The sequence below is a fragment of the Atractosteus spatula genome, chromosome 19 (genome assembly GCF_055471065.1).
Source record: "Atractosteus spatula isolate fAtrSpa1 chromosome 19, fAtrSpa1.hap1, whole genome shotgun sequence".
In the NCBI taxonomy this organism is placed as follows: domain Eukaryota; kingdom Metazoa; phylum Chordata; class Actinopteri; order Semionotiformes; family Lepisosteidae; genus Atractosteus; species Atractosteus spatula.
In genome coordinates this window covers 1,294,641-1,310,061 of record NC_142724.1, presented here as the reverse complement: position 1 = coordinate 1,310,061, position 15,421 = coordinate 1,294,641, and the positions used below count along the sequence as shown (strand labels likewise).

Sequence of the window (15,421 nt, the reverse complement as noted above, 5' to 3'; positions counted from 1 at the left end):
GATTTAATGTTATGAAAAGATCATTCTAGATCCATTTTTTTTACAAACTGGCTTTACAAAGCAACAGGCGTCTGCCCAGTTTGTTAACAGAGTATTCTTCTGATGGTGCTAAGAATATTGCAATATTTTGCGGCGTGGTCTCGGATTTGGAAGGAAAGAACGACCCCACCCCCAAAAAAAGAGACGATGAGGGGGGAAAAAATTCAATAAAAACATGAAAATCGGTTAAAAAAATAAATGCGTGAGCACGAGTGTAGTCATTGGCGAACTCTTTCAGGGCCCCGTCTCCACAGAAATTATCTGTCAAACCAAGCTCTGTCCCGTCGACTAGTGCTTATTTGCATGTACAGTATGCTCCAATATGTGTATGTGCCTATCATCGGTACTGACCCGTACTCCGTTTTGTTGTGTTTTGCCCTTCTGGGCCACCGTAGTATCGCGCTTCTGGGAAGAACACGTTCCCTACGAGCCTAATGAACGTCAACTCCCAGGATGCACTAATAACGTGGGAGGGGTCTGTGACTGAGCCAATCAAAACGCGCAACGTAAACGATCATCCCGGAAGTATGGTGCCTTTGAGCCTGCGATGTTTCCGGGTTGCGTTGGTAGGGTTGAATGATGGAGGCGCTGCATAAACTGAAGCAGTTTGACGCTTATCCTAAAACCCTGGAGGATTTCAGGATTAAAACATGCGGCGGAGCAACAGGTGAGTCACCGGAGATGTGTTGTGTCCGTTTCTGTCTCTACAGCTGCAGCGAGCAGTTAACGCAGAGGTCGTGCAAACTAGGGCAGGTTTGTAGTGTCCCTGCACTGAGAAGAACCGCCGTGCTTTGTAATGTGAATTGTCTTCAGCAGTTAGTTGTTAGTTGTGTAATGCGCTGCCTCTTGCTGCGTCTTTTTGCCTTCGCAGTTACCATCATCAGCGGGCTGATCATGTTGATCCTGTTCTTCTCCGAGCTCCAGTACTACCTGACCAAGGAGGTGGGTTGGTGCCAGTTCTGTCTCGGTGGCTCTAAGCAGAGAGTTTGTAGCTTCTGCTACCTTAGCGTGGTCTGGTCTGGTGTTGACAGAAGTATTTCTGTATGCAGGTAAAATAACACCTGGACTTCAGGGGCTCAGAGAGCTTGGAGGAAAGGGAATGTTCACTGGGGTTAAAGTGCCTGGTTTTGGGGACCGGTCTCTGGTCCAGATCAGTTTAATCAATTCAGGAAACGAAAGCCATGTTACAGATACAATTATAGTGAAATGTTGTGGGTGAAAATGCTTTCTGCGATACTGTGAACATCCCCTGCGTACACTGAGCAACTACTTTGCTGGAAGTAATAAAATCTCCTATTTTATCCTGATTATTCACTGTTTCCATTTCTAACACGTGACTGTGGAGATTTGATTACATTTTTATTACTTGCTGTGTCTGTAAATTTACTTAATTTATTCAAACATTGACAATCTGCTTAAGCATTTTCAGAAGAATATATAAACTAAGGCCAATTTCTGAAACTGAATTGCTAGAATATCGACCTTGTTATTGTAGAGGCTTTTTTTTCTAGAACGTTAAGGAATTAAATTGTAAGTAGGTTGTTTTCTGTTCAGCTAAAAATGGCTAAAGCCTTGGAGCTCCCAAGCTTCTGTGATGTCTTTTGAGGCTTACAGTAAACTCCCTGTGAAATTGGCGAGTCCTGAGGTCCCTGTGGAACTCCTGGCTGCTGGTCTGTATTGTGTGAAGGTGGCTCCTAACGCTGTATCCCACCTGTGTGTTTTTCCAGGTGCATCCAGAGTTGTATGTGGACACGACCCGAGGAGACAAACTGAAAATCAACGTTGACGTGATCTTCCCCCACATGCCCTGTGCCTGTTAGTAAATCACTTCAGATGTTTTTCAGAGCACTGAGTGATTCCCTTCTGCCAGCAGTTTAAACACCCGCTGGAAACGGGAGGAAATACAGTATATCGGTTTTATATTTTCAAAAAGCTGCCCGATGTGAGCCTGCAGACTCGCTGGCTGCAGGATGTCGGGCTGAGCATGAGGTAACCAAGCCAGCAATGATGTGTGAGCTGGTTCAAAGCCCAGTAGAGAGGCCGCTGGGGTTTCTTACTCCTGCCGAGTTTGAGGTTGCATGAGCTTGCACAGCTGTTTCTGAACGTGCTTCCTCCTTCAGACCTGAGCATCGACGCCATGGACGTGGCGGGCGAGCAGCAGCTGGACGTGGAGCACAACCTGTTCAAGCAGCGGCTGGACAAGGAGGGCCGACCAGTCACCCCAGAGGCGGAGAGGCACGGTCAGTACTGGGGCGTGTGTGAGGCAAAGGGGTGCGGTCAGTACTGGGGCGTGTGTGAGGCAGAGGGGTGCGGTCAGTACTGGGGCGTGTGTGAGGCAGAGGGGTGCGGTCAGTACTGGGGCGTGTGTGAGGCAGAGGGGTGCGGTCAGTACTGGGGCATGTGTGAGGCAGAGAGGCACGGTCAGTACTGGGGCATGTGTGAGGCGGAGGGGTGCAGTCAGTACAGGGGCATCTCACAAGGGGCAAACTGGCAGAGAGCTGAGCAGCCTGGAAGATGAGCAGGGAAGGGGGTTCTGGGCTGATATCTGTTTTTTGAAACTCCTTTGCCGATATCACTGGTCTTCCTAAGGTGCAGACACTGTCCCACTTACAGCACTCTTGAGGAGGGAGAAAATGGGCTGTGGGTTTGTGCAGTTTTTTTCTACCTTCTTTTAAAAAGAATTCAAGCACACAGTTAAGCAGTGAGATGTCCTTAATAAGGACCGGCTTCAGTTATTATAGTGCTTTCAGGACCCCTCTCTGGCCTTCCCATTTCCCAGAACTCGGAAAGGAGGAGGGGGAGGCGTTTGACCCCAGCAAGCTGGACCCCGATCGCTGCGAGAGCTGTTACGGAGCCGAGACTGAGGATCTGAAGTGAGTGCTGCCCTGCAGAGACCCGGACAACAGGGGGCTCTGCAGCCAAAGATCAGGAGATGAGGGAAAGAATGAGAAATTCAGCTTGTAGTGTGTCTTCAGAACATAAAAAAGGTTTACAGGAGTTAAAAAAAAAAGATAAAATGTGCTGAAAAGGTTGGATTACGTGGTTGTCCAGCTGAATGGGAAATATACTTTTGGATGGGATGTTGACTTATAATAGTACCACATGCTACCACTGCTACCTGCAGTTGCAGTAAACCTCATTTAGATATGTAATACATGATTTTGATTACTCCATCATGGCATCCGGTTGCTTTTTTCTGGATCTCAATCCATAGAAGAGCAACCAGATAACAAACCAGGCTGAAAGGAATGTCCTGCATTGATGGGCAAGAGGAACTAGTCTGGAATAGAGAGGACAATAAGGGGACTTGATTCAAGTACTCAAAATCTTCCGAGATGGACAAGATCCTCGGATTGCTCAACTAGTAGCAAGCAAACCAAGCTTGATAGGCCAAAAGGCCACTTCTTGTTAAGACATGTCATTATGTCCAGTCATTCCCCTTGTGTCAGACCCTGAATCGAGCTGACATGTACGAAAGATGACACCCTTTCTGTCAAGTCAGGCCCGTGGAGCTGACCTGCAGTGTCTGACTTCCTGTCGGTGCGTTCAGGTGCTGTAACAGCTGCGATGATGTGCGGGAGGCCTACAGGAGGAGGGGCTGGGCGTTTAAGAACCCCGACACGATCGAGCAGTGCAAGAGGGAGGGCTTCAGCCAGAAGATGCAGGAGCAGAAGAATGAGGGCTGCCAGGTGTACGGTTTCCTGGAAGTCAACAAGGTGACTGTTCTCTGCCAGTGCATACTGTATATGCAGGAGTGGGTACCAAGTAGTGGCACTCTGTATCTGAGATGAGACTGCTCACTAAACCCTTGAATTAACTGCTGCTGGGTAGCTTGTTCCAGCCTAACACTGTTCTCCCCCTTCACTTTGACATCATAGAGTATATTGCATCAATAAAAAAAAATCAAATTCAGTGCATTATAATTCCATATTGTAACACAGTAAAATGTGAAAAAGTCCAAGGGTGGTGAATATCATCGATAGCCCCTGTTTGTAGTCTTGCAGAATTGCTTAACAATGAAACAGAAGCTTGCAGAATTGTGTAACAATACAAGGACCCCTGGGAAACCAGATCTGTTTCACGCGCTTTGAAGTAACAAGAGGGCTTCCAAAACAGTTTCTTGCCCTTCCTGATCTTCTGCTTTTGTCATCCGATCTCTGCAGGTGGCCGGAAACTTTCACTTCGCTCCTGGCAAGAGTTTCCAGCAGTCTCATGTGCACGGTAAGACTTGCCTGCACCACGTCAGGGCTGGGACTGCCAATGCCCCTTTCTTACTGCAGTATTCTGGGGTCCACCCAACCTCCCCTGCAATCGAGCAATAAGTGCAGGTGGCAAACTCGCACCCTGTGCAGATAAATATCCCTTCCAGTAACTGGTGGACGGGAGATTTACTGCGTCCTGCAGTGGGTTAAAGTGCTGTGCTGTATAGAGGCTTGACAGGAGGTGTTCTAGTAACCATCAGAGGCCCAGCTTGTCAAAACTGGGAAATGTAGCAGCAGATTTGTAACCTTATGCTGAAAGATGGAAAGAAAGCAGGAAGAGCACTTAACAGCTATCCGCGGTGGAGACGCGGATCCCAACTCGGTCAATAACATTGTCCGGCTGCAATCCGAGAGGAATCGAATCCGAGATCCGGGGAGCGTGCAGGACCCTTGCGCCTGCTCCCGGCTGTCCTGCATGCAGCCTGGGCTGACTGGGTCGCAGCCTGGCCTGGTAAGTCCATGACCCCACTCCCTGGACTCTGCTCCTGCACAAACACAAGGGGAATGCCGTGTTTGAGCGCGTCTGGTGCTCTGTTCCTCAAAGTGCAAGTTTTCCCATTTCCAAGCAGCGAGGACAGAGGGCTATCCCCCAGTCTTTACAGAGCATGACCTTTCTCCTCAAGTGCCTGCTGGCTTTGTTGCCAGTCTGCTGCAATCTTTGTTTTTCTGTTCTTTCTGAAAGCTAGACCTTAATCAAAAGCCTGCTATCTTTTTCTTTGCTATTTGTTTTCCTGACTTCACCTCTTGGAACTGCCTTGTTTGGCAGTTGGCACCAACTCTCTGCCTGTACACAGATGTACAGTGATTGCTTTTGTTCTTGGCTTATAATCTGATAAAACGTTTTTCCTCAATTGGTACTTGGGAGTCATTAACAATCCGTGAGGCCAACTGTGTTCATTTCTAGCACAGAAATAACACAACTGCTGGTTCAGAATTGGCATTCTGTATCCTCATGTTCTTTGGGCAGTTTGTAGACAGTCAGGTTTGTAAGTTACAAGCACCCAATAGTTAATATTGTTGAACTTCACACATGTTTACCAGCTTACAGTAGCAGCAATGCTGTAATGACTTCAGAAGTACCAGTGCTATTGTTGATCAGTGGCTGATTAACCCCTGCTGAGATCTGCTGTTTGCAGCAACCTGTTCTTTACTGCAAGTGGCTCAACTCCGCCAGCAGTTGCCTTGCTGTCTGGACCTAAAAGCTACTGCTACCACCCCCTTCAGCAAACGCAAATCCATTTAGGACATGAACAGACTATGTGATTGTATTTTCCATTACAGGTGTGCTGCAAATACGCCCCCAAAAACGCACTTTGAGTCTCTCCTAACTCTTGTCAAGATTAAGTAACATGGTAGACAAGGCCTAGGACAGGTGGCCCAGTAAGGGCTAATTCATGTTGACACGAGTTCACCTGCCTTGACGCAAGCAGCAGGCTTGCCGGCTCAGCTCTGTTCTCGTCACGTTTCCCAGTATGGTCTCTAGTGCGCGTCACAGCCGCGAGGGAGGGCCGTGCCTCTTCCAGCTTCTGCTTGGCTGTCCTGAAATCAAGCACTGTGGCAGACCTGGGTAATAGTTTGCTCATTAGATGCAGGGATAGGGCCCGGGACCCCAGCATCACCCCTGCAGATACAGGCAGCCACTCCTGGATTTACTGGGCTCTTTCTGCCTCAGGGTCTGCTGTACTGCAGCTGACTGTAAACCCTGGGGTGGCTCCCACTGCTGCGGAGCTGGAGTCCCCTGTCTGCCCCTTAGGTGATCACATCATGTAGTGACTTTTTTTTTCTTCTTCTTTCTACAGTGCACGCTGTGGAAAGTAAGTTGATCCTTGTTTTGTTTTTCTTCTCTTAACACTGCACCTGCACAAGGTCAGACCAAACCAATGAAGCAGTTTTTTTCTGTGAAGTAAAAAAAGTAAAACATACCAGTTAGATTAATAATCCGCCCTTTACTGCCAGGGTGTTCTCCATTTAAGTCTCTAATTTTTAAACCTCATGAATACAGACCAGCGGATCAATGCACTGGTCAGCACTTACCCTGTTACTTAACTGGGAATAAGGCATTCTTCAGAGCTTTTTCTTTTAATTGTTGCTTTCAATTTTTCCTTTGCAAATAACCTTTGTGTGTCAAAGTGCCACCTCTATGCCAGATTTCTTCAGTATTCTTAACAGACTTAAATCGACTGCATCTCATTTAAAGTCCACAGAACTCCTGTTGTATTGACTACACTGCCTGCAGCTTCTGTTTCAGAGCACGTAGTGAAAGCCAGGAAACGCAAAGCCATTCTTCACGTACACAAACATATCCCCCTTCTTACAAGACCAGATCTTTAGTACTTTAGATCTTTTATTCTGAGGTACTGTGCATGCCTCTTTTAGATATCTGTAAGATAGTCTGTTTTTTTTCCTTTAACACTTACTTTTGCCTTTACAGTTCATGACCTACAGAGCTTCGGACTTGACAATGTAAGTAACCCCCCCCCCCCCCCCCTCCAGTACTGTTTTTTTTCCCCCTCATCTGTAACTGTCGAAGAATTAAAACATTTAAACTTGCATCTGTCCTCCTTTCCTGCAGATAAACATGACTCACCACATCAAGCACCTCTCCTTTGGAAAGGACTACCCTGGCATCGTGAACCCCCTGGATGGGACCGATGTTGAAGCTCAGCAAGGTTAGCTCTGGTCACGATATTTAAATCGCCAGATCCAGCAACTTTATTTCACATTCATATGTTTTAGGTGAGGGGCTGCACTGTAGAAGAAAAGGTTAATTGCACACTGAAAATGAAACCCAAAAAAAACATTTCAGATTTTTTTTTGGGGGGGGAAATGAATGTGCCCCGTTAGGGTCTTATTTTAGGTTTTGTTCATTTTCACATCAAGGTAGACAATTCTGTGTCTACACACACACACACTACAAGTTCCTCACTGTTGCAAGATCAGTCAAGGTTCAGATGAATCCCTGTGACAGAAACACAAGTCAGAATTAGTTTTCAGACCTTCAGTGACGCAGCATTTTCCATAAAGCACACAGACACCGTTTATTAGTGGAACTTTTATTTGCCTTTTTTTATTCAAAATTATTTACAGAGAAGAGAACACGGGATTCCTAAATCAGACAGTGGTGTACCCGGGGAGGGGAGGGTTCAGCAGCGGATGCCCATTCCAATAGCCATGAAAGTGCCGAAAGTCCCTCCACTCTGTAACATGGTCTTGCCCACTCCTCCCATGAGCTCTCTCCCTCTCATCCCTATCCTGCAGAAAGGGAGAAAACAGTGTCAATGTCGACAGCTTTCTTTTTAACCCCCACCCCAACGCCAAAAAGTCTCTACTAGAGGGTGCGAGTCCAGTGGGAGCACTGAGCTCACGCCAGAGAGAGTTTGAGTTTCAGGTGTCCTCCCTGCTGTAAAAAACATGGCGCGGCTCTCGTACTGCCCACTGGAGCAGTGGGGCCGAGAGCTCGGCCAGGATGCCCTACCTGAGGCAGGAGAAGGTGCCGAACATTGCGCCGGCGGCCATTCCTACAGCGAAGCCCATCATGAAGCCCATCTTCACCCTGTCGAAGCAGTTGGGCTGCGACTGCCCGTACGGTCCAACAGCTACCGGCATCTGGGCGGGGATCAGTAATGGGACAGTTGGGATCACGATGCGCACCTCCCAGCAGCTCTGAGTGGCGTGTCCGAGTTCACACGCGAACACGGCGGCGCTGTCTCCTCTGGAGACGTCACACACAGGCAGGAGTCACACGCGGTGATGAGGTTAGGAGACTGGCTTATAGAAGGATTTATACCGGCTGTAACAGATGACTACAGAGGAGCAGCTAGACGTTACGCACCAACACTTACTACTTAAACGCAGTTTGGTCATTTAAGATCACTTTATTGGCCATATACGGTTTCTTGCATTAGGAATTTGTCTTTTCGCAGACCCCAGCTTGCTCTCCATGAGACACACGGGCACGAAGCTTGGGGTAATGCGAAAAAGAGATTTAAGCGGCAGCGAAGCGAGATCTGTCGCGCAAACGGCGGCCAGTTGTCTTCCGAAGACGCACAGCGGGTTATTGTCAGAGCTGGGTTTGGCCATTTCTTTACAAACGGGTTGTACAGCGCGGTGCCAGCAATGTCACCTCGCCCTGGCCTTGAACACACGTACACATTCACACGTAGATACCATCACAGTACTAGATATAGTTTCCACCGATATAGAAGCGCCTTACCGTTTGTTCTTAAATTCCAAATAACTCTCTGCGTTCCCTGCTCGTGTTAAAAGCAGGTCTTTTTTTTTTTTTTACTTATTTCTTCTCTCGCTCCGACCAGCCTATCAGCAGGAATCCATGTTTCTTAGACGCGACAGGAAGTTAGAGGCCTGATGATGTGATGACACGTGATGTGAAAGCCTATCGCCAAGGGTGATGGCGCCCCCTAGCGTGGTGTTCCGGGCTGGCTGGAGGTTTCACAGCTTTATTCTGAACGGAATCAATCAGTGACTCATAACCTGGTGTTTTCAGTCAGTGACTAAACTCGGAAAACCTGAAGGATAATAATAATAATAATAATAATAATTGCTTACACTTATATAGCGCTATGGGATCTTCAGGAATACTGCTAAAGCCTCCTACTATCATACTGTCAAGGGTATTTGATTCTTTAGGGGACCAGCTTACAAAATATAATTTGTGTTTTTATACATTCGCCACTCAAAATATCCGGCATAAGGTAGTGGTCCTTAAGTGTCCCTATTTCAGCTGGATTTCTTCTACCTGCAGTTAATCACCAGTGCTTACTGGTGCCTGTAACTCATCTGCTTGCTTAGACTTCTTTCTGTACGCAGGCCTTGGTTTCTAAATACTCAGGTTTACCTGTATTATTTACAACACCTTCAACACTTCATGTGGTCTCTCCTCAACTTGCTGATTAAGAATTTGCTCCCTTATTTCTCACGGGGCAGCTCTTAAAGGGTGATTAATTGATGAATAGACATGTTAGGAACTGTTCAACCTGGCCACTGTGAGTAAGTGGTTTTCCTTCTGCTTCTCACCAGTGGATTAGGTTTCAGTTTGCAAGCCAGCAACCCTTTCTGCAGGCTGTCCTGAAACTCTCTAGAAACAGGCCTCAAATAGAAAATTAGATTAGATTTGCTCGGGATTGTGAATTTAACTGCAGCAAAAACAAGAAAGGGCCGGGATTAACAAGGGCCAGGACTGAGAACAACTGTCCTGCTGTATTATTAAAACCCAGGCCTGACTGCAGAAAAACAATGCTCTTCATGTCATTTCAGCGTCTATGATGTACCAGTACTTCGTGAAGATCGTCCCCACTATCTATGTGAAAGGAGATGGTGAGGTGAGTTGAAGAGCACTGTGGGAGGACTCTACTGTGAATCGTGTTCCCCAGGGGAGACGCACACTGCTGAGAGCACTCTGAAGTCCACACCACGGTGCTTGGCTGTAGACAGCTGCTCAAGCCATGTGTACACTGTGTGCCAATATATGATTTCAATACGAATATCAAACCAGTGAAGAGTTTGACTTTTATTTAATTGCAGGTTATTAAATAAGCTGTTGAATGCCAAATGCACGTTTGGTTATTAGTTCAGTGATGTGATTAAATGAGTTTCCCATTGAGCAAATGGCTTGATTCATAGGAAGATCAAAATGACAACCGTGGTGACAGATAAGAGCTGACTGCCTTCTGCTTCCCCTGCGCCCGGAGGGGCCTCTTCCCCTTTCGAGGCTGACAAACGTAAACTGGTTGCAGCTATTGTTCACCTTCCCGCACTGAAAACTGTATTCGGGTCGTACTTTAACTGAAAGAAACGATACCATGTTTTTGCTGGGGCGGCACAGTAGCACAGCGGTTAGCATTGCTGCCTCTCAGCACTGAGGCCCTGGGCTCATTTCCAGACCTGGAGTACGCTTTGCATGGAGTTTGCATGTTCTCCCCTTGTTCACTCCGGGCACCCCGGTCTCTTTCCATAGTGCAAAGACACACTGGTAGGTTATTGGGCTTTTGGGCAAGTTGGCCCTGGTGTGAGTTTGTGCGCGTGCCCTGTGATGGACCTGCCTAGCGCCTGGTGCATGCTGGGATAGGCTTCGGCTCCCCTGCGACCCTGAATTGGACAGTGCAGTCAGGAAGTGGATGGATGTTTGCAGTCAGGTGCTCCCCCTATCCTCTGATGCACCGGCGCCAGGGAAAGGGGGTCTCTGGCCGCGCCCCCTTCCCTGCATGCTGGGAACCGCCCCCTGAGTGTGCCCGTGTGTCCGCGCAGGTGGTGAAGACGAACCAGTTCTCGGTGACGCGGCACGAGAAGGTGGCCAACGGGCTGATCGGTGACCAGGGCCTCCCGGGCGTGTTCGTGCTGTACGAGCTCTCGCCCATGATGGTGAAGTTCACGGAGAAGCAGAGGTATGCCACACAGCCCCCCCCCCCCGCCTTGTTTCAGTCACCTGCGGGCAGAGCCCTGTTGCTGCTGGGGTTGTTGGTCTAGAGCACTTTGAGTTTCTAACCAATAGGCTGTGCCACTGTGCAGACTCGGTGGGATGTAGGTCCGAATGCACGGTGCCACAAGGATGCGTCTGCTAGAGCTGAGGTCAGATTCCGAGTCTGTTTCTGCCCGACTGTCCGTACTGTCTTGTAACAGGAAGCTTTGATCCGCCTTCCCTTAAAAAAAGCCACAGTCCAAGTACCCCCTCGTTCTACTCTTGTTTCTGCTCTGTACGCTGCCGGGTGCGACTATGCCAGTATGCGTGTTGACACGGACATAGCTTTTGAGAATGCAGCGTGGGCAGGGGACAGTGTGTAATGAAGCACCCTCCTCCCTCTGCTCTCACAGGTCCTTCACTCACTTCCTGACGGGGGTCTGTGCCATCATCGGGGGAGTCTTCACAGGTAGGAGTCCCATCAGCCTCTTCTCTCCAGAACAGGTTATCCTCCGAGCACAGTGGCCTCGGAAACAATTGGATGGATGCCGATATCTTTTCACTGAAATGTGATGACCTGATTTGACATAACGTAGCAAACGTTTTAACTCCTCCTCGCTATCATTTCCTCTGGGCTCCTGGAAGGTGAGAGCTTTCTTACCACAAAGAAAGATAAGCGATCCACAAGGCAGGCTGTTTAGATCTCGACAGCACAGCTGATGCGTCTCACTCCACATCGTGTGCAAGTCCTGGATTTGGAGTTGTAATGTTCTGTTTCTTTGGGATTTCAGCGAGGGGGGGGGGTGTGGGGGTGTGCCGTTGCTGTGCTAGCCCTGACGGGCGTGCCGTCTGTGTTGCAGTGGCTGGGCTGATCGACTCGTTGATATACCACTCGGCACGGGCCATCCAGAAGAAGGTCGAGCTGGGGAAGGCCTCCTAGCTTCCCCCCCGGGGTTCAGCGGGCCGTGAGTGAAAGGGGGTACAGCACTCGCACCCGCAACCCTGACCCCACCTGAGCGCGGGGGACGGACTACACATTCATCCCTACCACTACCACTGTCCCCTCTCGCCCTCCCTCGCTGGCGCCCCCCTCTGCAGAGCAGGAGCCAGGGCCGCAGGTCCAGCGCAGACCCCTCTCCTGCGGCCCCTTGTATGAACCTTGAGGCGAGACTGACGTCTGTGTCTGAGCTGTCCAAACTGATAAAAGATAGGAAGAATGGCGGATCGTGTTGGTTCTTCGGACTGACCTGGACATGAGAAATATGCTGTGCGACACGTGTTTCTTTTGTTTAATTTGCTCGTAACTTGACTGTTTGTGCCATTGTTTCTGTATGGTTTTCGGGTAACGGGGAATGAGCTGAGTACCTCCGGGTGGAGCAAGCCTGTCTTTTTTTTTTCATGCTTTCATTCTGTTTTGAATGTAAAGAAAGCCGCTGCTGTCCTGTGTGTGGGAAGGAGCAGGGATGCTGCTGGGTTAGCCAGCTGATCCTAGATGGATGTGAGCCTTTCCCTCTGTGTGCTGGCCGGGTGTTTGGGAACTGAGGCGATTGTCTCGAATTCCCAGCGGGTTTTTTGTGCAGAGATGGAGCGTCTCTCCATGATTCCCCCCCCCCCCCCAGGGGCGTGCACCGTGAACACTATCCTTTTACAGGTTTTTATTCCCAGAATCCTCTGTGTTCAGAGTTTAAACCTCACCACCTCAGGTCTGGACTTTACTGCGGTAATATCACAAGGTGGATTTGTCAATTGTGCCATTTTTCCACAGAGCTGTCTCCTGTATTTATTTGCTTTCCGGTCATTTCCTCCAGTTTCCGTTTTCCTGTGTCTCACACCTCGGTAATCTTTCCCCAGGCTGTAGAGCCGTGAACTTCAGTGAAGGCGCTCAGAGCCTGCTGGAGGTGGGTAGGGCTGTGTTTCTCAAGGCATGGGCAGCTGGGAGGAGACAGAACTGGGTCAGTAAATTGATTAACAAGCAGCAGCCCAGTGAAGAATGATATGGAGACATCTCGAAAAAGTCCAGGGTAATGAAAACGATGGAGAAGCACATTAAGAGCACCTGGAGCTCTGTACTGGAGTGAAGGAGCTTTCAGCCGTGAGTGAGGTGTAGGAAAGGTGGCTCAGGGCTGGCACTGCATGGGGGGGGGGGAGACACCCCTCTCCAAACAGCAGAGAGGCGCTGTGACGCTGTGTCCCGCGATCCTGTCTCACCAGCCCTGAGCCTGGTCCTGTGTCGGCTGGGTGCTGGAGGGCGCGCAAGAGATGTATTTATTTTTTCAACCATTAACAATGTGATTTCTCAAAAAATAAAAAAAAAATCTAAAGATGTGTTTTTTTTTATTTCCAGTCCTCAAAGAAATACAGAGTACCTACTCACTAGAGATGTGTTTTACAATTCATATTATTAATCAAGGAGCTGTTTTAAAAACATGTATTTCACTGTTCGAACCACACTGCAGCCAGGCTGGGCCGCTGTGGGGGTGAAGAGGCCCGGATCAGGACAGGTCAGAAACTGAGGAGAGCCCAGGGTCCGAGAGCACGCTTTCCTCCGAGTCTCAACACTCAAGACCCACAGGATCGTGTGACTTCAAAAAGAAATACAAGATTACCCTTCATCTTTTGTCTTGCTGAGTTACCTTGAGCTGCAGCGATGATAAACTCAATCAGAGCAGGGGCATGCTGGTTTTAGAGGCTCATTCACAGAGCTTAAATGTTGTGCAAAACAGCTGTGAGTGACATTAAATGCAGGACTGCTAACTAACCCATCAGTTAAAATTGTACACTGGATTGCAGGAGCGGTCCAATTTTCTCTTTCAAAAGATGAGAGGTTTCATAAAAGGCCTGAAAGGACAATGTTGTTGGGGGTTTTTTTGGCGTAAAAAAACGGGCTCTGTCAATTTAAAGAAAAACATTTGATCATAAACATACACATTTTAGGTTCCCTGGGTTTGCCACTAGGGGGAGATGGTATAACTGACAAAGCCTTTCTTGAAACAGTTTCTTTCGTGCCATATTTTTTTTTGTAATTAAACATTTTAAAACGTTAATTTATGACATGTGTGACATTACTGCATGTTTCCCTCTGTGCTTCTACATTTTGCAGGATGAGTGAAGAAGACCACAAAGAGTCATGGTTTTGGTAAGAAGTAGTGTTTTGAATAAAATGGAAAGAAGCTGTTCTGTCCTCTGGGAGGCAATAGGAGCACATAGCTGCAGTTTCTCTTCCTGCTTTCTTGTACTCTGGCTGGAAAAACCACCCCTGACTCCTGCATCCTGTTTCAGACATGATGCAACCACTCCACACACACACACACCCCAAAATAATTCTCGGATGTTTTTAATTCTGGGCAAAATGAAGGCCATCTCCTTAATCTGCCAAATCATGAATTCTCCTCTGACGGGACGTGGTGTAATCCGCTGAATCAGTGCTAGAGAGCAAGCTGGAAACAAAGAGACGAGGTTCAGAGGTGCTCACAATTATCCTGGGGAAAAAACGAGAAATTCTGGCACAATTTTGGTTCTTTGTTGAACTGGCACTCGTTAAAATACCAGCACAGTGAGACAGCAGAGTGACGTGTTTGTTAAAAATACTGCGGTACAGTAGCTGTGCAGGAATTTGAACACTAAGGAAATGGGAAAAGTATTTTTAGTGGTCAGAGTAGAGGATTCTCTCCCTGAGCTGAAGCGTGGAAGTGCACGGGCTGAGCAGGAAACAGGGTCCTGGCCACGAGACTTCATTTCAACGACTGGGAGTGGGTGGTCGTGTTCTCACATGACTGCTTTTCTTTTTGCCGTTTTCTCCCGCAGGAGGCAGGACCGGTGGGATCTCTGCTCGGGGAGAAGAAGATGTCAGGCAGTGTGTGTGAAGACAGGGGTATGTGCGCCCCCAGCTCCAGAGGAGGGAAAGGCGACTGCGCTACGGAGCAGACAGAGCCCAAGCGCTGTGCTGGTGGGCTGCAGTGAGCCTCATTGACCAGGCTGAGTGTCAAAGGAGACTGTTCAAGACAGTGAGTCCAGTAAATGACATCGACCCACTCGATCCATTCTGCATACTGTAGAATACATACTGTAACTGAAGAACGTTTAAAAGCAATATCTGGTGTGTTTAAAAGAATGTCCTGCTAAGCTGTACAAGCTCTTCGGATGGAGCCTCCAGAGATTCTAGTGTCGGTCTGAAGCATCACACCTTTTGGTGGGCTGCCTTATTGTCTTCATTTGGTTAAACTGGGCAGTGACCCCAGGGGTCTTTTTCCCCCTCTGTTCATGGCTGTGCTGAGTGTTGCTCTTGACCGAGGGGCTCGGAGCGATTGGGCCTTGTCTCAGCTCGCCTCCCGCCAGCCAAGTGCCCCCCCCGTGCCAAAGGGAAACGTCAGCAAGCGCAGCTGATGGAGCCCCAGGTGGGCGGGGCAGCGTGGCAGAGGGGGCTCTCCTGAAGAGAGGAAGGGCACTGCACAGCAGCGAGCACATTCCTCTGCAACTGCGCCCGAGCCCTGGGGAGGGAACGAAGGAATGCTGCGTCATAAAAAGATGGCATTCAGTTCTTCGACTGGACACCAGAGTAGGACAAATGGCTTATTGAGCTGTGAGAGGCTGTGTATCGCGTGTGAGACGAGGGCGGTCTGCAGTGTGGGGCGGCCACAGTCGTCACGCCCACGCGGGGGTCACGGGGCTCGGAGTCACACCAGACAGACGCCCCCCTGTTCCTCTT

General features: G+C 48.8%; 2 protein-coding genes across 3 annotated transcripts; one reads left to right on the top strand and one right to left on the bottom strand.

Moving 5' to 3' along the window:
- Window positions 1–564: 564 nt before the first annotated feature.
- Window positions 565–13,037, top strand: ergic3 (ERGIC and golgi 3). Of its 2 annotated transcripts, XM_088937240.1 has the most exons (14): window positions 565–706; window positions 911–981; window positions 1,767–1,854; window positions 2,160–2,279; window positions 2,819–2,912; window positions 3,590–3,755; window positions 4,203–4,260; window positions 6,101–6,115; window positions 6,733–6,764; window positions 6,874–6,970; window positions 9,576–9,640; window positions 10,566–10,702; window positions 11,130–11,185; window positions 11,577–13,037. In XM_088937240.1, exons 1-14 carry the CDS (start codon window positions 616–618, stop codon window positions 11,654–11,656), a joined length of 1,170 nt encoding a protein of 389 aa, XP_088793366.1. In that variant the 5' UTR covers window positions 565–615; the 3' UTR covers window positions 11,657–13,037. The 2 variants fall into 2 exon arrangements, with proteins under 2 accessions (XP_088793366.1, XP_088793368.1); XM_088937242.1 differs by lacking the exon at window positions 6,101–6,115.
- Window positions 7,339–8,672, bottom strand: romo1 (reactive oxygen species modulator 1). The gene is made up of 3 exons (XM_088937243.1): window positions 8,515–8,672; window positions 7,777–7,907; window positions 7,339–7,553 (listed from the first exon to the last, which is right to left on the bottom strand). The coding sequence occupies exons 2-3, from the start codon at window positions 7,905–7,907 to the stop codon at window positions 7,445–7,447; spliced, it is 240 nt and encodes a 79-aa protein (XP_088793369.1). The 5' UTR covers window positions 8,515–8,672; the 3' UTR covers window positions 7,339–7,444.
- Window positions 13,038–15,421: the final 2,384 nt, after the last annotated feature.

Coding starts and splice junctions, on each gene's coding strand:
- ergic3 (XM_088937240.1), top strand. CDS start 616: ATGATGGAGGCGCTGCATAAACTGAAGCAGTTTGACGCTTATCCTAAA. Junction 6,971..9,575: donor CGATGTTGAAGCTCAGCAAG/GTTAGCTCTGGT, acceptor ATGTCATTTCAG/CGTCTATGATGTACCAGTAC. Junction 10,703..11,129: donor AAGTTCACGGAGAAGCAGAG/GTATGCCACACA, acceptor CTGCTCTCACAG/GTCCTTCACTCACTTCCTGA.
- romo1 (XM_088937243.1), bottom strand. CDS start 7,907: ATGCCGGTAGCTGTTGGACCGTACGGGCAGTCGCAGCCCAACTGCTTC. Junction 7,554..7,776: donor GGCACCTTCTCCTGCCTCAG/GTAGGGCATCCT, acceptor CCCTTTCTGCAG/GATAGGGATGAGAGGGAGAG.